This window comes from Ichthyophthirius multifiliis (assembly GCF_000220395.1).
Source record: "Ichthyophthirius multifiliis unplaced genomic scaffold scaff_1120509251299, whole genome shotgun sequence".
In the NCBI taxonomy this organism is placed as follows: Eukaryota; Ciliophora; class Oligohymenophorea; order Hymenostomatida; genus Ichthyophthirius; species Ichthyophthirius multifiliis.
Window position 1 is genome coordinate 57443 of NW_004086009.1, and position 24434 is coordinate 81876.

Here is a 24434-nt window from a genome sequence, read left to right on the forward strand (position 1 = left end):
AAATTATACTTTAAACTACTTATAGGAATATTTACATATGCAACTGAAATTTCAATATCGTTTCTAAGGGAAGTAGAGGCATTTGGAGGAATATAATGCATTACAAATTCTATACACAATTAGAGATTAGCGAATTTATTTTATTCATATAAATTGTGCTTTATTATAATTGTATTTTCGTCATTTTTATTTTCGAAAATCCATTTATGCTATTTTTAAATATTCCAAAAAGCTTCCACTCTGCAAGTATTTCCAATAAAGGAATTTTTCCCAGCATCATATAGACTTGTATAGATTTTTCTGTGCGTAATTTTATTAGACGGAAATTATTTAATATCTGGAAAAGGCACTCCTTCAGCAAAATTTAGTGTTATTTCAATTAAAAGTTAGTTTGGAGGACAGTATTAATTATCCAAAACTGACAAATTTGCATCTTCTGGGATATTTTTTACATAATGTAAATCTTAATATACTTATTTTTCGTTAAGAGTTGGTAATAGACATATTGAAGGGGTGTTTAGTTTTTTTTGATGCATTTTTCTAAAAAAAGATAAACGGAAATTCTTTGGCATGCATTTGAAAGTTTATATAAGATCCTATAATTGTATTTTATTTTACTGTTTTATTTTAAAAATGGCTTTTTAGGCTAAAGAAGATATTTTTTCGGATTCGTCTAAAATATTTAGAAATTCATTAAGTTCAATATATCTGCTTTAGTCCTTATCTATTTATCTAAATAATTATTCAAGTTCATCTTATTATAAGTCTACTCCGAAATTTTTCAATAGTAAATGGAATTATACAATATTTAATTTATTTGAATTTTCTACATTTATTTTTTTGAATTATTTTTTTAAAATGTTTTTTATGTTTTCAACTGTCATTAATTCACTTAGGATTTTTTCTTGCATTATTTATTTAAACTCTTGGAAATTTATTGTCCCATCACGATTTTTATCGTATTATTATTTGTAATTTATTAATTCATCAGAGGAAATTTAAATGCCAATTTTTGGAAAAATCGAAGATAATTCTTCTATTGTGATTTACTTATCACCATTTATGTCTACTTCTTTAAAAAGAAAAGAAATTTCATTTTCCATTTCTTCATTTATAAATATTATTTAGTTGCTTTTTTTCTTTTCTTGTATGTATTGTTCTTCATATTAATATTCTTCTTCTTCTTCGTTTTATTGTTCTTGTAAATTTCCTTCTTGGAAGTATTATTTGAATTCTGAATATGTTAAACTTCCTCCATTATCTAAATCTATGCAATTAAATAAATTTATATAGTCAATTTCTTCAAAAGCTATTATTTATTATTATTCATATTCATTTTCTAATTATTAATTTTAGTTTTAGAACAATTAAAAGCATTTTTAAATGAATTAATTTTTTTCAAGTAATGGAGAAGTCCCTTTAGGAAAAAAAAAGTCAGCAATTTATTTATTATTATAGTTGTAAATTTTGTTTATTTCATCTTGTATAATAGCTGCCTTTTAAAAATTTTTCTATACAAATTATTTCCTTTTTTATCTTTAAAACCTTCCTTCGTCATCATCATCTTATCCTTCATCACTTTCTTCTTCCTTTTATTTTTCCAAAAAGGCTTTTTTATTAATTTTATAATCATTTATTTTATTTTTGATTTCCACAAGTTAATCTTAATAAATATACTAATGTTGATCTTCATTTATGTTTGGACTGATTTTCAAATATTCAAATAATGTTTGACTACTTATTTCTTAGGAATTATTTTTGCAGCAGATTTCTTGTTAAATTTTCAAAAGTTACTCATTATTATCTGAAAAGCTAACATTAAAAAACTAAAAAACTTTACTAACTGAATACAAATTCCATTTAGAATAATCTTTTTCTAAAAAAAAATTAAAAAATTAATCAAAATTAAGTTTTTTGCACTTCATTATATAAAAGCATAACTTGTTGAAAATTTTTTCGATTTATTCAATAAAAACGACAATTTCAAGACAATTCATAATTCCGCTTAATCCATATTAATAATAAAGACTTTCAATTTGTTAATTATTTAATTAAAATCCGATAGAAGTTAATGCAAGTTCTAAGTCTTATAATTTATATAATAACTTTTCTGAATTATCGAAACAGGCAAAAAAATCAATTGAAAGAATTTTTATTTATTGACATTTTTATTATAGATCAATTAATATTTTGCTGTTAGCTTAAACGTTTATTGCTTCGATTTAATTTACTGCTTATTTTAAAATCATTTTGATTTAAATTTAAAAACTTTTAAAATTATTGCTCTGAGATATCTTTTATTGATCAGAAATTTCATTAAAAATTTGGCTTATTTCCTTTTAGGAAATTCTTATTAAAAACAAATGTTCTTCCAAAATAGAATTGAACTAATCGTAATCTAACTGAGTCTAAACTTATTTTGAGTTTTATTCGTTTTGGTTTAATTTGTTGAACTCTAATATATATTTAAAATAGGTACTTATGGAGCTTTTTCTATATTAAATATCATAAAGAAAGTGGCTTTATATAAGCTTTTTTAATCCATATACTTTATATGCTAAATTCATGTATCCCATTTAATTACTTACTTTGTCTAAAAAATAAGTAAACAGTTAGTTTATTTATTAATTTTCTACCTGTATACTTAATTAATTTAAAAAGTTTTCAAGTTATTCTTCACTAATATTTTATAAGTAAAATAATGTTTATTATTCAAAAAAATTATTTTTTACTTTTTTAATAAACGAGTGTATTAAGTATCTTATTGAATAAAAAGAAAAAAGATATCAAGCTTATTTAACTTAGAAGCTTTTTAGATACATTTTATAATATCTTATATAGTACTGTTGTTCTATATAATGATTTTTTCTTGTTTTTACATTATTTAGTTATTTTCTTGTTAAATTTAATACATATTATTATTTAAAAATTCATATTTTGAAAAATTAATGCCTTAAAAACCTTAATCTTGAAAACTATTTTGTTTGAATCTGTCATTTTAAAAACTTTAATTTTGGAAGCTATTTTATTTTGATCTCTCTTTTAACATACTTTAACCTTGAAAGCTATTTTATTTTAATCTATTATTTTAAAAATCTTAATCTTAAAAACTATTTTATTCAATTTATTTGTTTTAAAAACTTTTATTTTATAATTTTTTTAACATTTTATTTTCAATTAATTGTATTTTTGTATTTAAAATTTATTTTTTAAAAATAATTATGTTTTTGATTTAATTAATTTATAAAAACTAAATATTATTTATAATTTTACAATTAATTAATTGATAATAAAAATGTTTTTAATATTTTTTAATTCAATATTTTTTTATATTAAAAACATTAAGATATTTATGGTTAAAAATAATTATTTATTGTTTAATAATTTTATACATAAGTATATTTGAATAAATAATATTTTTAATAAAAAATATTTCAAAAAAGTATTTAAAAAAAGAAAAGTCAGCAAATAAATAAAATTAGAAATCATTTGTCCATAAAAAATATAAAAATAATGCATTCCAACTGTTTAAATATAATCAAAAATAATAACATCATATAAAAAATTAATAAAAGTCCTTATGTTTATATAAGATAAAGAGTATTTAATATAAATAGTCATATTTTTTTAAAAAAATTAATAATTATAGAAGTTATTTAAAAATCAAAACAACTTATCTTATTTATATAAATTTCTATTTAAAATTCAATGTAAAAAAAATATATTAAATACAATATAATTCTTAAAAAATAAATGCATTTATACTAAAAATAATTTGATTAATAAATTATATCAAATTATAAAACGCTATTTATTGCAGATAATTTGTTTAACGATATGTTAAGCAAATAATAATTTAATGAAATAATGAACATATAAAAAAGTTAAAAAAGTTATCTAATTTATAGATTTTTATATAACTTTCGTGGTTTTTTTTAAACAAGAAAATTATAAAATAATTCAAGAAACTTGTTAATAGAATAATAATTCTTATTTTAGTAACATGGAATATGTAAGATGATTTAATAAAAAAAATAGTTCACTTATTAATAAATAAACTTATGTTTAAGTATTTATGAAATCTTTTTTTAAAAATAAAATATATAAAAAAATAGACTAATGTAATTAAAAAAAAAAATATTTAAATATTATTGTAATTTTGTTCTTAAATAAACAATTTTAAAATGCATCTGATTAAATAATTAAAAATTATACATAAGAAAACGAATTAATTCATTTTTATTCAAATATTTAAGTTAGTAAATTAATTAAAAAAGTTAAAGTATTTCTCTACAAGTATCTATTTTAATATATTTTTATCAAACACACTATTTTTAACTTGGCTTAATAAATAAGAAATTCCGGTAGATAGTTATACTTAATAACTTATTTTAATTATAAAAAGTGACCTATTATAACATTTAGGCATTTAGTAAAAAAATTCAATAAAAAAAAAGTATAAAAAATTATTAAATAAGTTAAGAAATTAATTAGAATTTTGATCTTATGAAGACTTATTTAAAAATAACAGATACAGTAGATATGGAATTATAATTATTTTTCTGTTTTTCTACATAAATAATTGTTTAAGGATTTTTTACTATAATTATTTTAATAAACTTAATTAAAAAAAGGCCAATATCCATTTTAACTCGCTCTATTTTATTTTTTTAATTGATTGAGTTTTTTTTAAAAAAATAATAAAAATTAAATGCAAGTAATAATAAGTTTTTAGAAATGATCTTTTATGGGATATGCATAAAATATACTTTTTAAAAAAATAATTCTAAAGTAATAATATATAATCAATATCATATAAGATTAAATAATACATATATATTTTATTTTATTTTTTAAAAAAAATATTTATTTAAAAAAATAAATTGATAATATTAAAATAATTTTTTTATTTATTTTTTTTAATTCAAATTTAATTATCTTTTAAAGTTCTATTTATTGTGGTTATATTTTTATTAGAACTTTATTAATCTTTTTTTTAAAAAAAAATTATTTAAGTTTAAATTATTATTACTTATTTGTTTATTAGATTATTTATGCAAAAATAAAAATGTAAGGAAAAATAAAGGGATTATATTTATTAATAGTTATACAAAAAAAAGTATTATTGACCTATTTTTAAATTAAAAATTTTAAATTATAATTATATAATTTTACCATAAAATTATAGATGTATCTTTGCATTCAGTTTTATTAAAATTCCTAATGTTTTATGGAAATCCAAATAAACTAGTGAAATTGTATAATACTCTTATTAAACCACAAACAAACAAAATTATTAAACAATATTTTAGCTATAATAAAAAAATGATTAATATATAAAAATTTAATTTTACTTATTTTTTAAAAAGGGAATTTGTCTATTGTAATTTTTATAGCCTTTATAATAATGCAAAACAACATAATATAAATACTGAAGTAATTATAAAAGTAACAGTTGAAGCGTATGCATAACTAAATTTATAAATTATTATATAAAATTATTTGTAAATTATATTTGATTTACTAGTAAATATAGCTTAAATTAGGAATCAAAATAATTATAAAAAACATTATAGAAGCTAAAAAATATACAAAAATTAGAAAATACATTAAATATTTAAATCTTAATTTATGGTGGCTTATTTTTATTAAAATAGTCAACCTTTTAATAAAATAAAATATTTATTCAATAAAAAAATTACCATATATAAGAAACATATGTGTATATAAACAGAGTAAACTAAACTACTATTAATTGCAATACTTAATATACGTTTATATATTTATTAATTATATCAAAATAATCATTATAATAATAAGCATGGTTTATATATTTATAAAATATGACAATATTATATGTATGTATGGACATCAAATCTAAATATAAAATTATGTTTTTTAAATTTATTAAAAAATAATTTATTTATACATAAAAAAAGAATAATAACTAAAATGTGAACTTTTATTACTATTGTAAAACAGTTTTTTAATCCATTATCTTATGAAACGATAACAATTTATTAATATAAATTTTTTATTAAAAATATAGTTAATATTATTAAAACAATAAGAAGAACATTATTAATCATTATCTAACTTTCATTTGTATAATCTAAGTTCTTGAATTTATCAATGCAATCTTTCATTCTAAATTTATTAATTTCTTTTAAATGTTTAAGTTTTTATTTATTTTTCGGATTTAAATATTTTTTTATTTTTTTAATTTTTTTTATTTACGCTAAATTTATAAATAAAATTAAATCATTTTATTTTCAAAAATGTAAATTAATTATATAATTTAATAGAAAAAATAAAAATAATACTCATTTTTATAAAATTATAAGCAAATATAATATTAATTATAAAAACTGTTTAGTATAAATTAAAAAGAAATATAATTTTAAATAATTTCGAAATTCAAAATAAAAACAAAATTCAATCCATATAAGTTATTTAAAGCTGTTTGGAATTATTTATTAAAATATTTGACTTAAAAAATAAAATATAATTTTATTCTTATTTGTTATAAATTCTTTGCAAATAAATTTGATTATTTTTAATATTTTTAAAATTTTAATTTTATAGTATACTTCGCTTCATTAATTTTTTTAAACAAAATTATTAAAGCTTTAAAAAGTAAATAAATAAACAAAATACTTCATCTTTTTTATTATATTAACTTTATTAATTATATTTATTTATTTTTCCTTATTTTTGAAATTAATTATTATTATTATCATAATTTTTATATATTCTACATTTTTTAAAAGCATATTATCTTTATTATCATTTAGTAATGATATTTTATTTAAAATTTAATATATTTATTTTAAAAAAACATTAAAAGTATTAAAAAAAAAAAATTTTAAAAAAACAGTTATTAATATTTAAAATGAAAGTTATATTAGTAGAATCCAAAGCTGATGTTTCAATAAATACAATATTATTATTTTTTCGCAAATAATGCAACTTTTTCTGATTTAACTTATCTTTAATGCTTTAAATTACGCGTGTTTTCCATAAACATAATAAAAATGTGATGTACTACATTGTCTCTAATTTCATTTAATCATATTTATAGAATTTTTAAATGGATCATATTTTGTTGTATCATATATTAATTAAGGCCCTACTGCACCTCTATAATATGCAGTTTTTATTGATTTATATTGCTCCTATCCTGCTTTATCCCAAATTTAGGCTTTTATTGATTTATTATCTGCTGTAATTGAATGTGTAACATATTTTAGTTTTTTAATCTTATAAAAATTAATCATATGTAAATCTTGATAATAAATTCGATTTGCCAGCATACATTTAAAATCTCCTTTTTTATTTATTTTTAACTATTATCTTCACCTTTATAGATGATATTCAATATTTTTATTACTTTTTTTTAAAAAAAATAAATATAATTTTTAAAAATAAATAATATAAGAATAAGAGTAATTTTAAAACAAAAATTAATAAATATTTAAAATATAAACCATATATTAATATAAAGAATTTCAATAAAAAAAATAAATTAAAGTTTTATATTTAAAATAAAAAAAGATGAAATAAAAAAATATAACTAGAAAATTATATAATTTCAAATTAATTAAATATAGCCCTATTCTATTAAAAAATTTAAAGAATTTTAATTAGTTTAAATCATTTTTCCTTATTAATCGAAAATATAAAATCCGTACTAATCTTTAAGGAACCCATTCTAATCAGTTTAACAAGCAATAATTTAAAGTTAATATTTTTATAAAGCACTTTTAACTTAGTTAATAATTTTTTGAAAATTATTATATTGACCTTTTTATTAGTAGCTTTATTAATTAAATTAATCAATTTGATATTCTAATTAACTATCATTTTCGCTAAAAGCTTCTTCTTAGTAATCTTCGAATTATTCTATTGTAATTTCAGAAGAATACGCTTTTTTTTCAATATTTTATAAAGAATTAATAGTTTCTTCTGGAAAGTTTTTTTGAATAAAAGGTTGTCTTTCTTGAAAGCTTGCTTAGGTAGAAAATTTATTATTTGTGGTTTTAAATGTTGATTTTGTTTTAAATTGTTCTATATTAATTTTTGAATCATTTAATTTGTTTAATTTATTTTATAAATTTATAAATTTTTATGAATAGTTTTTTTATATGCATTAAAGTTTTATTATTACATTTTAAAGTTTTTTCTATAAGTTTACAAAGTTATTATTTTCATATTTAAATACAGTTTAATTTAGGATTTTTTATTAATTTTAATATAAAATTTAAGCTCTTTTTTCTAATTATAGAGATTGATTTTGTAAAAAAACTATTTTTTGTAAATTTTCATTCATTTTTTTTATCCAAAATTATATTTTTTATATTTCATTTTATATTTAATTTATATTTAAATCTTTTTATTAGTAAGAATCAAGTTTTTCTTCAAAAGAAAGAATTATTTTTTATAATTTTTCTGAATAAAATTCCTAAAAATTAAATGAATTTTGGTTATATAATATTATGCTTTATAAATTATTAATATTTTTTTCTTAATCAATGCTTTTTGTATCTATAATTTATTTGAAAATTTCATTTATATGTGGTTTTGGTACTTTTAACTCTGCTTTTTAAGATTCTTAATGAATTAAATTTTATATGTTTTCAAATTTATTTAGATTTTCCTTATTTTTTTAATCTAAATTACAAAGAAATTAAAATAAGTTTTATATTTTTGTATTAAAGATTTAATTTTATTCATTCAAAAAATTCTAAATTTAAAAAGCTTAATCTTTTTCGTTATTTTAAGTTAATTTTTGTTCCAAATTTTTTATTTTTTGTTAATTAGTTTCGCCTTTACTTTATATTAATTAAATGTTTTGTAAATTTGAATTTATTTAATTTTAAATTTTTTTCATATTAATTAATTATTCTTTTTACATTTCCTGTTTTATTTTTTTATATATAATGCTATTTTTACCAGCTTAATCCCCGTTTTATGAATTAATTCTTATTATTCGACCGAAATTTGATTATTATTAACTCATGCAAGTTTAAAAAGAATCATTTAATTAAATTTATTATTGACTTATGGGAATTTAATCTATAAAAATTGGATTTCGTGTCTTTTTTTAAATTATTTAGTCAAACATTGAGTTTTATGATGAGTTTACTATTTATAATGGAGGATATTAATATATTATTGAACTTTAATATGAATATTATTATAAAGAATTCATTTTTTTTATTTTATTTTAAAAACTTTTGACTTTATTTTTTTTTAATATTTATTTATTTTTAAAAATGATACTTTATTATAATATAATACATGTAATATATATTATTATATTAAATTTATTTATATTTTATGAAATCTAAAAAAAAAATATTAAAAGTATAATATATAAGCTTTTAATTTCATATTTATCATTTTCTTTCATCATTTAGAAACATTTTTTTTAAAAAAAATATAATATATTATATAGTAAAAATATTGAATTATTAGCTCTTGTCAATATTTTAATTTTTAAATATAATATAATTATTAATTTTAAAATTTTAAATCAATATTTATTCTTTAAAATATATTATTTTTCAAAAAATAAACCTTTCGAAGAATGTCTAAGAATAAAATTCCATCAATATAAGAGTAAAATCAATTAAAATTAAAAATTCATTTAAATATTTTCTTTTATTATAAAAAAAATAAAAAATAAAGAAATTAGCATAAAAATGATTAAGAATCAAAGCAAAAATTTATTGAAGTAAATTTGAAATTAAAAAGCGAATTAAAATATGTAGCTTCCTAACTAGAAAATATTATTTTAAAAGAAAACTAAAAAAAAATATAAAAATAACAAATAAATACAGAAAGACATAATTCAGAAGTTAAAAGTAAATTTCAATATTTCATTATAATTTAACGCTGAAAAAATAAAAAAAGATAATTTTAAGAAAATTTAATTATAAAAGTTAAAATTAAAATAAGAAATCGAAAAGATCAAATAACTTCTCGAAATAACTCATAACGATGGAAGGTTTTATATTTTTAATTTATTTAAATAAAAGACTATTAAATTAAAATAAAGTGTAGTTTAAAAAGAAAATGAATTAAAAGATGTCAAAAGACAATTAAAAGAACTTTTGGATGAATAGAATTCCCTTTAATAAGTTAAAGAATGTCAATTATAAGCGATTTCTAATTAACCTGACATACAAAAACATTTATAAAATGTATATATATATTAATAATTTTATGTATTAAATATTTTATTAAAAGCTTAATATTTTAAGGTAAAAACTTAGTGAAATAAAAGAAACTGGAAAAATTTTAAATGAATAAATATAAGCATCTTAAAAATAACTTATTAAAATACATGAACAAATGATTATAAAAGAAGAAAAAATAAAATTTATAAATGAAAGAATTTAACAATAAAAAAAAAATAATAATTAATAAAATTCAATTGAAGTCTTATTTTTATTTAAAAAAAATGTTTTATATATTCTTTTTTTAGTTGGATAAAGATGATATTGATTAATAAATAGAAAAATATGAATAAGAAAAAAAAAAAGTTGAAAAAGAAATAGCAGATAATTTAAAAGAAATAGAAAAGTAAAAAAAAGATCTATAAAAGGTTCTTTAATAAAAAACTTAGATTTTATAAACTAAAGAAAAAGAATACAAAATTTAATAAATAAAATAAAAAGAGATAAGCAAATTGTTAAATTAAAATTAAAATAAAGAAGGTATATATAACACTTATTTATTATAATACTATATTTTTATTAAAATATATAGATTAAAAGTAAATAATTGTTAGTGAAAATAATCTAAATAATTTTAATAACTTATAAAAAATAGATAATTAGGTTAATTAAAAATATATAAAAATATATATAAAATTAAATAAAAAGTAAATTAAAAAACCTCCTTTGCTAGTGAAAAAGAAATAAAGCGAAAATAAATAAGAAAATTATAAGCAAAACATTTAGAATGAAGATGAAAAAAAACTTAATTTGAGTTATGAATTGAATGAATAAGCATAAAATAATTTTATTTTTTAAATAAATAATAAGCCTAATTCTGAAAACAAAATTTAAAATTAAGAATTTAATAATAATCTAAAAAAAATCGATAATGATTAATAAAATACAAATAAATCTAATGAAACAAATAATGAATAAATCTAAAATGTGTTCAAAAAGCCACTATTTTTAATAAAAAAATAAAATTGAAAAAATAATAGAAAAAAAAAATTTGTTTTAAAGATAAATTTTAATTAAAAAAACAAAAAATTAATATATTATATTTATATTAATAAATTATTAAATAATAGTACTTTAATAATATATAATTATAAATTTTTTTTTAAAAAAAAATGAAATATATTGTTTAACTTTTTTAAAAAAATAAATAAATATCTATTATATTTATATTTTTCTTACATTAAAAAAATATTTTTATATAAGTTTATAACAAATATTTAACTAAAGATTTTGAATAAGTATTTTTATATTTGCTATAAAAATATTTTTATTCTTAATATTATTTTAATTCATCTTGATATTTTCTTTTAATATATTATTTATTATACATCTAAAAAATTAAATAAATGATAATATACATTATAAAATCAAAAAATAATTGTTTATTTATATTTATTTTTAGTCTTATATTTATTTATTTTATTATGAATGTTTATAAAAAACTTAATATATCAATTGTTTATTAATTGAAAATAATTACAAAAAATGAAATAAGGAAAATAAAAGTACTTTTTTTATAATAATATTTTTCAATTTCAAATTAAAAGAAATATATATATTTTTTTTAATTATTAAAAAAAATCTTAAGAGAATTTTTATTAAAATAAAATTTAATTATAAATTAACTTTTTAAATTTTATTATATTAAATTTTAATATTAAATATTTATTATATTTTTCATATTAATTTTCTTTATATTTAATTATAAAGAAAAAAAATTAAATATTCTTAATTTATTGAATCAAATTAAATAAAATTAAATTTTATTAAGAAAATTGTAATGTATTTTCTTAAATATTTTTTTTTCTCTATGTTTAATGATGATGATATCAAATAAAATAAAATAAAAAAAGTTGATACTTAAAAATAATTTGTTATACATAAAATATTATTTAGTAAATATTTTTAAATAAAAAATTATTAATTTAAATATGTGAACGTTATTTAAAATTAATGAACACTTTTTTTTAAAAAAAAATAAAAGCACAAATTGGAATTAACATATATTCATATTTACTATATACATAAAATAAAATTATAATAATAAAAATAAAAAAAAATTAAAAAATAAAAAATTAAAAAACACAAAATACATTTATAAATTAAAAAAAACAATAAAACACTAAAAAAAAAAAAACACTAAAAAATAAATAAAAAAAAATGAATCAACATTATTTCGTCAATTAAACTAATACTTCTTAAGAGGACTCAATCGATTCTATTAAATAAATTACTTCTCAAACAGTTCCTTTATAAAATGCTTTAACTTAAAACTACAACATATAAAACTAGCTAAAAAAATAATAATCAATGATTCCAAACAATAGTACTGTTTAAATTTCAGAAATCTAAAAATAAAACAATATTATGTCTTCTAATATGGTTGCGTAATAATTATTAAATGATATTAGAAATTTAGCTTTAAAAAACTAGGCAAGAGAATAAAACCTTAAAGAGTTATAATTAAAAATATAACTCTAATAGAATAAAAAAAATAAAGAAAACAAAGAAAATAATAATCAATAATAAGAGAATTACCTTTCTTGTAGTCTTACCAACTTAAATGAAAAAACTAACAATTTTAATAAATATCAAGAATAATTAAATTAGATTTTAAATCTTAATAATAAATTCGCTAAATAATGCAAAATAACTTAGAAACCTAAATAATAATAAATATAAGAATAAAAACCTTAAGTATAACAAGTAAAAGAATAATAATAAATATAATAAAAATCTATAAAAAATAATAATAATAAGAAATTTAATAATAAGAATAATAAGAATAAAATTAACAATAATAAGAATAAGAAAAAGAATTTAGAGAAGAAAATATATCTTTTCATTTATCTCGCTTAGTAATTTCAGAATATTCATAAGAAATAATATAATACATAAAGTAGAATGAGGTAAAAAATAAAAATAAAATAAATAAAAAATTTATAATTAAAAAAAAAAAGAATAAAATGGTTCCTAAAAACTCTCTTTTAAAACATAACATAAGTACATCTCTCAGGTCAAAAATGGTAGACTGGATGATTGAAGTAATGAAGTCCTATAAATGTTCAGAAGAAGCATATTTTATGGCAGTAAGATTAATGGATATGTTTTTAGAAAAAACCAAAACCGTAAAAGAAAATAATGACTTACATCTAACCGGAGTCACTTGCATGTTTATTGCTTGTAAATATGAAGAAATATATCCTATTAGAATTAAAATTTTATAAGAAAGAATAGCTCATAGTAAATTAACTGAAGAATAAATTAGAAATACTGAAGCTGAAATTCTAGAAACACTCAATTTTAATTTATTGGGTACTTCTCCATACCGAAATATGTATGTAAGCTTTGAACTATTTCGGATATTAAGATAAAATGCCTAATTAAGAATTCTAATATGCCCATAAAGTTTGTATTTATTTATCTAAAATGATACTCTATGACTATGAATTTATTAAATTAATACCTTATTCTTTGTTGGCTGCTTCTGTTCTTTATATTGTATTTAAAATCGTCTAAGAAATTAATAATAATTTCTAAGCTGAATAAAATGTAATTTTTAAAAATTAAAAAAATTAATATTTATATTAATATTATTTTAAAGATAAAATAAATTATAAATCTTCTAAAAATTGAATGTAAAGATTTAGTTAATGTTAGTACCAGAATACTAAATTTAGCAAAGAATTTTGAATAGTTCTATCCTGAATATACTAACCTTAAGAAATTTAATGGATTTTAATATAAATAAAATGATAAGGTTTAAGAAAAAGATTAAAAAAACTGATGTGTTTTATTAATTAAAAAAAAATATCATTGTACATTAAGAGTTTATATCTAAAAATATATTTTGTGTTTCATATTTGTATATTCAATTATTATAAGTTTTTCAATTTAATTAAAAAATATATAAATTATAATATTGTATATATTTTCTAAAATAAAATTATTATTAATTAAATTATAAATTTTTGTATTTATTGATTATTATTAAATTTATATGAATTTAGTTTTTTTTAAAAAAAATTAAGTTTCTGTATATAAATTTTAAAAATTTTGCTTTTATAAAACTAATAATTTTAAAGCTAAGATTTCAGTATTAATTAATTACTTATGTATTATTTATAAATTTAATTAAAATTGAATATCAATTATATTTAAAATTAAAAATTAAATTTATTATACAAGAAAACATTTACAATAAAATTATCAATAAATAGTTTCATTTTATAAATTAATTTCTATTAATTATAAAATATTTTATTTTGTTTGAATTTCTCCTTTAATATATTTTGTATTTTTTTTAAATAATTTATATATTAATTTTACAAATTCTTTTTTTGAAATATGTCAATTAAAAAGCAAAAGTATATACAAAAATATATATAAAATTCCCAAAAAATATATTTATATATAAAAAATAATAAAAGATAAATATAAGGAACCCCAATATAACCCGAAAATTTTTTTACAATAGATAGCAAGAAAGAAGATTAATGTAATAAAGTATAGATATAAAAAATAATAATTAAAAAAGGTTATCCAATATAATTAAAATTTCAAAGCCCGCTAAAGAATGTAATAAATAAACCCAAAAAATCGAATTCTTAAACTGAAATTCATGAAAAGAAAAATAATGAAAACAAGAATCCATAAAAAAATTAAAATCCTAATAATAACTAAAAATCTAAATAAAATATTCATTAAATAAAAAATTCAAATAGAGAAATTTTGGGTTTAAATTTAAGAACTCCAGAGTAAAAAGGACAAACTTCAAACGAAAAAATTCATTAAACATAAATTTAGAATTAAAAACAAACATATTACTAACCAACAACCAAAAAAAGTATTTAAAAAAAATTAGTTAAATATTATTTAAATCTATAAAAGAAAATCCTCCTTAAGAATAAGAAAGCGAAAAAAAAGAAGAAGTTCTTTCAAGCGATACAGATTCTCATGCATGTGAAAATTGCTATTATGATGAAATTATTTTAAATATGAAAAACGAATACTAAGATGAAAGCTTTGATAGTGAAAGTTCAACTTGGGATTCTGAATGCGGAAGATTATATGCTCAAGTTATTCATAAAGAAGTTTTTGACATGAAAAAATATCATAAAATGTTCAAAACTAAATAATACAATTAAATTTTAGAAGAAGAAGAACTTTAAAAAAAACTTTAAGAAGAACAAGAGAGGCAAATTTAATTAATAAATTAATTAGAAGAATAAAAAAAACATAAGAATAGATACAAAAAATCTATAAATATTGAAAATAAATAAAATACTCAAAATTTATAAAATAATTTAAATTAAAAAAATTAAAAATAATATAATAATGAAATTCCGAAAAAAACAAAAGAAGTTATCTTCGAAATCTAGAAATAAAGGCCAAAAAGTGCGAAAAATGAAAGGACAGAAAGTAATGTTTAAAAAGAAAAAGATGAAAAAATTATTAAATGTATATAAAATTAAATGCCTTAAATGAAAAATCCTCCTTAAATGTAAAAACCTGTAAAAAATAAAGAGTTGAGTTAAAAAATTATTGATGAAATGGTTATTTAAAATAATTTAATTTATAAAAGTAAAAAATTTTATTAAAATATTATTTTATATATATAATAATTATTTTAAAAAAAAGTGTAAAAGTAAATTGAAGAAGGTAGCAAAAAAGAAAAATAAGAATAAGAAAAATTACGAAAAGAAAACATTAAATAACGTTTTGAGTATTTGAAACTTTTACATAGAAAAAAATATCTAAAAAGATGAAAGTAAGAACAAAAATGTTCATTAATATAATTGGGGTGTAGATTAGTAACGTTTGAATGAAAAAAGCTTGAAAAATTTTAGCTAATCTGCACATAAATCTAAAAGGAAAGATCGTTTTTGCTATTTGAATAATTTCTTTGGAGAAAATGAAGAGAAAGTGGAAGGAATATTGCGTAAAAGGAAGAATGAATTTAAAGAAATAATAAAATAAAAAAGAAAAATATAATATAGTTTTTAAAAAAAAATGAAAAGGAAAAATAAAAATTATGGAAAATATCAACTGGTGTGCATGATTTTTAAGAACAAAAATAGAATTCTGAAAAAAAATATTTTGAAAAAAAAAAAAACTTTCCGAAAAGAACAATCATTCGAATTCTTAAATGCAAAATATACTGAGAGAAGAAAAAATATTATAAAGAGAAAAAGAGGCAAAAAAAAGGGAATTATAAAAAAAAAAAAAAAAAAAATAAGAAAAAGAAGCTTTGAAAATAAGCCTCCTTATTTTGAAAGAAAAATAGATAGAACAATTAAAAAAATCAAAAAAATTAAATTTTTAAAATTAAAAGGAAATGAATTTTGATTTTTCATCGAATAATAATAGTAATGAAAATAATTAATCTTAAATAGAAAAATAGGTTTATAAAAGAATTTATTTAACTTTGTTTAAGTAGTTGATTAGAAAGCTTGTCTAAAAAAAAAGATAAAAGTAAGAATAAGAGTATATATAAAGAAAAAATTAATTATAGGAAAATAAAAATTAAAAATAAATAAAAAACGGAGAAATTAATCAATAATAATACGAAGTATTGAAAAAAAAGAATGAACAAAAATAAAAATAAGTCCAAAATATTGTCAATAAAATGGATATTAAATCCATCTAATGTAAAGAGATTTCTTTAGATGATAATGATAAGAAAATTTTACAAATGAAATAAAATAAAGAACTTCTTTAATAATAATTACCTGAAGAATTCATTGAAAAAATATTTTAAACAGCAGAATTGGAAGATTTGCCAAAAACAATAATAAAAGAAATGCATTAAGATGAACCTTATTATAACCCAGAAAAAAAAAGAAGCGAATAATATAAAAAAACAGAAAGAGAAATTCTAAATTAAATTTACAAAAATAATGAAAAACCTGTCAAAACATATTTTTTGGAAAGTAAACATGGAAATTCAATCGAAAAAAATAAAAAAAAATAAAAAGATACTAAATGGAAAGAAATTAAAGAAATACAATAATAAGTTCCGAAGCCAAATAAAAAAAAGAGCCCTTAATAAAAGCCTCCTTTAGAAATAAAAGAAAAAAATTAAAAAAATTAGAAATTAAAATAATAATACCTTAATGAATATTCTAAAATTTAATTTGAATAAGAATAGTCTTAGGAAAAAGATAAAAAAGATATTTAGAAATACATTTTTAGTAATTAAATTGATGATGATATTTATAAGGCTTCAAAAAAAAAATAGTTTTATAAAAGTAATTCTAATAGCGACTCTGATGATCTTTATGCTGAAAATGTAGATGAGTATATGGAAAAATAAATGCTTTAATAACCTAATTGTATGAAAAACATTTCTCATTCCAATTTTGCAGCTATTATATCTAAGTTTATTTTACTATTATTAAATAAATATATATATTTTATATATAAAATAAAAATTATATTTATCAATAAAAAATATATATATATTTAGATAATAAGAATAATAATATTCCAGATTAGGAGATGAATCGAACAAATAATGAAAATAAAGATTTATCAAAAAAAAAATATAATTTTTATATTTATTTATTAAAAAAATATATTTTAAAAAAATATTATTATAAAAAATAATTAAATTAAAAAATACAATATATTATATAAATGAAATAAAATCAAAATATTTGAAAAATTTATAAATTAATCCAGAAATAATAAATTATTTTTTCAATAGTTAGGATTTGAAATAGTATATTATATATTTTAAGACATATATTTAACATAAATAGATTCATTAAATAAAGCAGCAATTTTAATAATTCTTTATGATGATACATCTGGTGAATTTAATAGAAAAAAATAAATAAAATAAAGAAAATGGGTAAATCATATATCCTATGTTATTTTATTTGAAATTACTTACTATGTTTGCTTGCGGGCAAATCTCTGTATTAAATTTGATTATAGAGGTTTCTAAAGAACTACCTTTTTTGCCTGCTTTTTTAAAATTCTGTTTTGTAAAATTTCATTAAATAACTTTACATCAGAAAGAAAGAGGAAAAGCAACCAAAAAAAAAACCATAAAAACGAAAACAACTTAGAATCTAAATGAAAGCATAATATAATATGTATTGTACTAAAATATGGATATTTTATTTAAATAAAATAGACAAATATAGAGCTATTTCAATTAATTGTGGAAAATATTCAGATTAATGTCTTCTAATGGAAAAATTGTTTAATTATTTAAATCTTACATTTAAGAAGTAAAAATCAGGTTTCTTAAAATTTAATTTTATAAAGTAGTTGAATTATAATGAATTTTACAGATTTAGAAAAAAAGTTGTATTAAAATAAATTATTTTAAAAATATATAAATATATTTATTTTATATTAAAAAAAGTAAAAATTTAATAATTTAAATTATATATTAATATATCTGTTGTTAATTTCTTAAATCTTTAATGTGTATTATTAGCCGAATTTCAAATTGAATTTATATTGATGTTTGATAAATAATATTTAAATCTTATTTTTAAACATTCTATTGAATTTGATTTCAATCATCTTCATATACTAAAAGTTTTAAATACGCCCGAAAGTCATAAATAATTATTGTTTATGGGAGATCTTGCAGATTTTTATATTTTTTTACATAATATATGTTCTCGTATTTTAAAATTTTTATACAGAACCTGCATAATGACAAAAAACCAATTATTACAAAATATATAATTTTCATAATAATAAATAAAGATTTTTTATTAAAATTTTTATTTATTTATAATTTATTAATTATATTTTAAATTTTATAAAGTATTTGAAACAAAAATAAATAAAACTAAAGGTATATTTTATTGTAATAATAAAAATTATATTAGATAATAAAGAAATATAAATTTATAAAATATATAGATATATATTTTTATATATATAAATATTAAAATAATTAAATATATATTAATAAATATAAATATATATATCAAAAATTTAGATATTTAATAATTAATTATATTAATATAATAAATTATAATATTTTTAATTATATAATATTTTTATATTAATTACCCGTTATTTATTATTTTGTTAAAAACATTATTTATAAATTTCATATTATAAAATATAATTTAATTCCATATTTTTTAATTATTTGCTTATCATATTGAAAATAATAGGAAACTAAAATTTTTTATTTATTAAATAAATAAAATTATATATAAATAATTAAATTAAAAGATAAAAATTGCAAATATGATAAAAAACTTAATAAAAAAAAGCTTAAACGATTCATATGTATACGAATACATTAAATTATAATAAAATAATCTTGATTGCATTCTCATTAAAGATCCATAAGCAGATAAAAGTACATGTTCACTAACCGTAAATGTCGGTAGCTTAGAAGACCCTCAGCATTTATAAGGACTAGCTCATTTTTGTGAACATATGTTATTTTTAGGAACATAAAAATATCCACAAGAAAGTGAATATAAATCATATTTAAGCAAAAGAGCAGGAAAATAAAATGCATCAACAGGCCTTTTATAAACTACTTATTATTTTTCAGTTTCAAACGAAGGCTTAGAAGGGGCTTTAGATCGTTTTTCATAATTCTTTAAATCTCCTTTGTTTACTGAAAGTTGTACTTAGAGGGAATTATAGGCAATAAATAACGAAAATAAAAAGAATTTTTTAATAGACGCAAGAAGATAATTTTAAATAATTCGAAATATGAGTAAATAGGATAATGCTTTTGGAAAGTTTTCAACGGGAAATACTGAAACTCTTTTAAAAAATGATTTGAGAGAAAATTTGATTTTGTTTTATGAAAAATACTATTCTGCTAATCTTATGAAATTGGCAATATATTCTAAAAATGAGAATTTGGAAAAATACCTGGATTTTTTCAAAGAAATAAATAACAAAAATTAACCAAATCCAATATATAAAGAATTTCCTTTTGAAAAAAAAACACTGTCTAAGTATATTAAATACATACCAGTTTAAAAAGATCATAGGATTAATTTTAAGTGGTACCTAAATTTTGATCAAGAAGATTATAAAAATAAAAATTTTGATTTTTTATAACATTTATGGGGACATGAAGGGCCTAATTCTTTACTTTCTTTACTCATAAAGGAAGATTTAGCTTTCGAATTATTTTCTGGAAGTTCAGTTTATATGAAAAATTTTGTAGAATTTAATGTAAATATAACATTAAGTGAATAAGGTTAGAAGAATATTACAAAAGTGGTTTAATATGTGTTTTATTTCTGTTAATTTTTAAAAGAAATAAAAGAGGAATAATTTTAAAGGATTTGGAAGGAAATTAAATTAATGAAAAATATTTTGTTTGATTTTAAAGAAAAAAGTGATCCTTTAAATTTAGTGGTTAATTTAAGTAAAATTATGCATGATTTGCCTATAGAAAATGTACTTTAGTATCCTTATTTAATGGAGACTTTTTCTTTTGAAAAAATATAAGAAATTGTTTAAAATTTTACTTTAGAAAATTTGCTTATTGTTCATTCTTCACCTTTGTTTTCTTAAGAAGAATGTAATTTAATAGAAAATCATTATCAAACAAATTATTCTATTTAAAATTTTTCATAAGAAATTGAATAGATTTACCAAAATCCTTTAAATTGTACAAATATAGGTCTTCCTCCTAAAAATATATTTATTCCGGAAAATTTCGAAGTCATAAAAGAAGAAAGCGTGGGTAATTTTCCAAAAATAATTTATGAAAAGGAAAATATGAGAGCGTATTTTAAAGGCGATGATGGCATATTTAAAACTCCAAAAGGGGTTTTTCAACTGAATATATATTATAAAATTTAAAACAGTTTTTTATTTACTAAAGAAGAAAGAATACTTTTTAATTATATTTATTATTCTCTTTTTAAAAATTTCATTAGAGAAATTTAATATATGGCATAATTGGCTAATTTAGTGGATTCATATTTGTTCTAAAGAAGGAAAATAACGTTAAATTGTCAAGGATTTTCCGATAAATTATTAGATTATTCATATGAAATAGTTTAAAAATTAATTTCATTTAATAGTTAGAATAATTAAGAATTTTTCGAATTTTCTAATTTTGAGAGGTTTTTGTAAAAAAAACTTTTACTTTTGCAAAACTTTTATATATAATCTCCTCATAATTTCGAAGACCATTTTTGTAATAATCTTTTAGATAATAATACTGAAGAAAAAATAAAATTATTTATTTAATTTAAGATAATTCTCCTTAAAAATTATATGAAAAATTCCTTGTTTATATAAATAATTTATTATTTAAAAGTTTTCTTGAATTATCCTTTATTGGCAATTTTTAATAAAAAAAGCTATAGATTTTTCTGAAAAAATACATAATTTATTTAAAGAAAAGTCGTAATAATTAAAAGAAAACAATATTAATTTCTCTAGAACATTAAACCTTCCACAAAATTAGATTTTTATTTAAAATATTAATTTAGAATAAAATTAAAAAACTCACTTATTGTTCAAATTTACCAAAATTAAAATCCTAAATATCAAAACAGGATATTTTTTGATAAGTAATAATAAATAAGAACTATAAATTTGTTTTCTTTATTATTAAATATCTTAAAATAGCCTGCTTTTGCAAAACTAAGAACTTAAGAGCAATTAGGCTATATAGTTTCTGTAAGAGTTTTTTCTTTAAATAAAATTCATCATATTAAATTTCTTGTTTAGTCAAGCTAAAAAAGTCCTGAATATTTAAGGAGTAGGGTTTAAGCATTTCTTGAATAAATGAAAGAATATATTTAGGATAATTTTACAGAAGAAGAGTTTGAAAAACAGAAATAAAGCATAAAAGTAAGTCTTTAAGAAAAACCATTAAATATATATTAGTTAGCTTATTAATTTAATGATGCTATTGATGATAGAGATAAATTTTTTGATTTAAAAGGAGATTTGCTTAGAGATTTAAATAATATTAATATTTAAGATATTGTTGAATGCTTTTTTAATGTTTTTTTCAATTAAAAAAAATAAGCAGAAATTCATTTTATTGCACCTGCACATGAAATTGAAGAAATTGAATTAATGTCAGAAAGAAAAATTAAAGAAAAAATCTAAATTTTATTAGTAGTAATGTTTCTAAAGCTGAGTTTGAGCTTTATCCTTCAATGAAAATATTTTGAGAATTTTTTTTTTAGTATATTTTATAATAAAAAATATATATATATAAAAATAAAATTACAAAATTATTTAAATAGAAATAATTAATTATTAATATAAAATATATTTTATAATTTATATAAATAATTAATTATAAAAATATGTTATGTAAATTTTTTTTCATATAATTTTAAAAATTATAATGTTTATAATTGCAAATTATAATTTAAATTATTACATATTTAATTTAATATTATAGATTTTAAATAAAATTATATATAATATAAAATTGCTTAGAATTTTTAAAAAATACTTAAATTTATTATAAAACATAATGAGATTAATAGAATTTTAAATACTTTTAAAGAAATAAATTATTATAATTATTATTTATAAAATATTATAAAATATAAGAAAAAATTAATTTTTTAAATAATTAATAAAAAGAAAATAATAATAAAATATAATTTAAGGCTTTAAATATTATATAAATAAAAAATATAAAAATATAAAAAAATAAATTATATAAAAAAAATAATAAAATTTATAAAAAAAATATATATATTAAGGCTATCTATTAGAATATGATAATATATAAATAATTAATTATATTTATTATTAAAATCTTGTACAAATAAATTAAAAATATAAATAATTTTAATAAATTTTTAAAATATTTAATAAAAAATTTACTTAAATTTTTGTAAATTTATTTAAAAAAATTAAATAAAATAATTAAAATAAATAAAATAAAAATATTTATAAATAAGATTAATTAACTAAATTTTTAAAGAAATTCTTTATAAATAATATTATAAAATGATAAATATAATTATATATAAAATACATTATATATAATTATGAAATAATAATAATAATAATAATAATAATAATAATAATAATAATATTTTTTATTATTATTTCTAAATAATTACAATTTTACCTAAAATAATGTATTTAAGTATTAAAAATTCTAAAATTTTTTTTAGATTTATTTTGTTATTTTTTTTAATTTAAATAAGTAATCATAACAATTTTTTATTTTTTTCAAATTATTAGTATAATACTTTAATATTATATTAATTTTATTTAATAATATATTTTTTATATAGATTAAATATTATGTATTATTTTTTTAAGCTTTTAAAAAAAATGATTTAATATAATTAATTAAAATTTAATTAGTAATAAAAATAAATATTATTAATAAACTTTTTAACATTAAATTAATTTTGAAAAAATTATAAATATTATTTAAAAAAACATTAATAATTTCAAGTCTTATTAATATATGTTTGAAAATATAATAATTATTAATAAATTTAAAAAATAATCTAATAAAAGTTTTTTTTTATTTATTTATTCTTATCTTTTTTTATTTTTCTAAAAGATATTTTTAAATATTATATCAAAAAAAATTAAGTGATATAAAAATTTTTATAAAAAAGAAATAAATAAAACAATGTATATAAAAAATATATATATTTAAAATTACTATTATAAAATATTTAAGAAAAATATAAATAATTATTAAAATTTTTTTTCTTATTATATAAAAAATAAGTATTTTATAAAAATAGGTTATGATACATTAAAAAAAATATGGGATTAGGGTAAAATTTCTGGAATATTTTTTTTTGAAATAAATTAATTTGTATCGCGTAAATAACATGCAAAAATGTTATTAATATTTCAATGCCCAAAATATAAAATATTTTTTTTTTAATTAATTTGTTTATATTTTTAAGGAAAATAAAAAAATATTTATGAAAAACATATTAAATATATAATTGTTTTATGTTTAGAAATAAATATATTTAAAGCTTTTAAATATATATAAATATATTTATATTAAAAAAAAAATTATTTGTTATTATGTAAATTTGATGTTTAATAAACATATTTATAAAATTATATTTAATTTAATAAATTTATTTGTATATGTAATTATATATATAAATATGTTTAGATAGGTAAATGTGTATGAAATTGGGGTTTAGTGTTTGGGGTTTGGGGGTTTGGGGTTGGGGTTGGGGTTGGGGTTGGGGTTGGGTTGGGGTTGGGTTGGGT

At 16.2% G+C, this 24434-nt stretch overlaps 3 protein-coding genes across 3 annotated transcripts, besides 43 other annotated features; all 3 read left to right on the forward strand. All coding sequences in view use genetic code 6, as the record gives it.

Annotated features, from left to right (window-relative positions):
* The first annotated feature begins 2953 nt into the window (after positions 1-2953).
* Positions 2954-3120: a microsatellite.
* A 258-nt stretch (positions 3121-3378) lies between these two features.
* Positions 3379-3435: a microsatellite.
* Positions 3436-4847: 1412 nt separating this feature from the next.
* Positions 4848-4879: a microsatellite.
* A 1915-nt stretch (positions 4880-6794) lies between these two features.
* Positions 6795-6835: a microsatellite.
* Positions 6836-7392: 557 nt separating this feature from the next.
* Positions 7393-7437: a microsatellite.
* Positions 7394-7437: a microsatellite.
* A 696-nt stretch (positions 7438-8133) lies between these two features.
* Positions 8134-8187: a microsatellite.
* Positions 8188-8344: 157 nt separating this feature from the next.
* Positions 8345-8386: a microsatellite.
* A 2461-nt stretch (positions 8387-10847) lies between these two features.
* Positions 10848-10900: a microsatellite.
* A 970-nt stretch (positions 10901-11870) lies between these two features.
* Positions 11871-11916: a microsatellite.
* Positions 11879-11927: a microsatellite.
* A 338-nt stretch (positions 11928-12265) lies between these two features.
* Positions 12266-12402: a microsatellite.
* Positions 12296-12324: a microsatellite.
* Positions 12296-12332: a microsatellite.
* Positions 12347-12388: a microsatellite.
* Positions 12403-12954: 552 nt separating the features above from the next.
* Positions 12955-13051: a microsatellite.
* A 227-nt stretch (positions 13052-13278) lies between these two features.
* IMG5_178110 (n-terminal domain protein) lies at positions 13279-14028 on the forward strand (the record flags this gene model as incomplete). The annotated part of the gene is made up of 2 exons (XM_004027637.1): positions 13279-13793; positions 13846-14028. The coding sequence occupies exons 1-2, from the start codon at positions 13383-13385 to the stop codon at positions 14026-14028; spliced, it is 594 nt and encodes a 197-aa protein (XP_004027686.1). The 5' UTR covers positions 13279-13382.
* Positions 14029-14365: 337 nt separating this feature from the next.
* Positions 14366-14422: a microsatellite.
* A 507-nt stretch (positions 14423-14929) lies between these two features.
* Positions 14930-14960: a microsatellite.
* A 622-nt stretch (positions 14961-15582) lies between these two features.
* Positions 15583-17419, forward strand: IMG5_178120 (hypothetical protein). Its single transcript, XM_004027638.1, has 2 exons — positions 15583-15824; positions 15882-17419. Exon 2 carries the CDS (start codon positions 16254-16256, stop codon positions 16587-16589), a length of 336 nt encoding a protein of 111 aa, XP_004027687.1. The 5' UTR covers positions 15583-15824; positions 15882-16253; the 3' UTR covers positions 16590-17419.
* Positions 15910-15954: a microsatellite.
* A 205-nt stretch (positions 17420-17624) lies between the features above and the next one.
* Positions 17625-17682: a microsatellite.
* Positions 17625-17707: a microsatellite.
* Positions 17708-17804: 97 nt separating this feature from the next.
* Positions 17805-17862: a microsatellite.
* Positions 17809-17846: a microsatellite.
* A 1245-nt stretch (positions 17863-19107) lies between the features above and the next one.
* Positions 19108-19197: a microsatellite.
* Positions 19142-19204: a microsatellite.
* Positions 19146-19269: a microsatellite.
* Positions 19153-19247: a microsatellite.
* Positions 19244-19278: a microsatellite.
* Positions 19279-19466: 188 nt separating this feature from the next.
* On the forward strand, positions 19467-21578 carry IMG5_178130 (insulin-degrading enzyme, putative; the record flags this gene model as incomplete). Its single annotated transcript, XM_004027639.1, has 2 exons — positions 19467-19698; positions 19813-21578. 2 exons carry the CDS (start codon positions 19467-19469, stop codon positions 21576-21578), a joined length of 1998 nt encoding a protein of 665 aa, XP_004027688.1.
* An 884-nt stretch (positions 21579-22462) lies between these two features.
* Positions 22463-22521: a microsatellite.
* Positions 22522-22646: 125 nt separating this feature from the next.
* Positions 22647-22694: a microsatellite.
* Positions 22695-22842: 148 nt separating this feature from the next.
* Positions 22843-22929: a microsatellite.
* Positions 22847-22920: a microsatellite.
* Positions 22850-22917: a microsatellite.
* Positions 22852-22898: a microsatellite.
* Positions 22856-22918: a microsatellite.
* Positions 22875-22931: a microsatellite.
* A 147-nt stretch (positions 22932-23078) lies between these two features.
* Positions 23079-23118: a microsatellite.
* Positions 23079-23122: a microsatellite.
* A 64-nt stretch (positions 23123-23186) lies between these two features.
* Positions 23187-23222: a microsatellite.
* A 6-nt stretch (positions 23223-23228) lies between these two features.
* Positions 23229-23271: a microsatellite.
* A 160-nt stretch (positions 23272-23431) lies between these two features.
* Positions 23432-23472: a microsatellite.
* Positions 23473-24353: 881 nt separating this feature from the next.
* Positions 24354-24414: a microsatellite.
* Positions 24368-24433: a microsatellite.
* Position 24434: the final 1 nt, after the last annotated feature.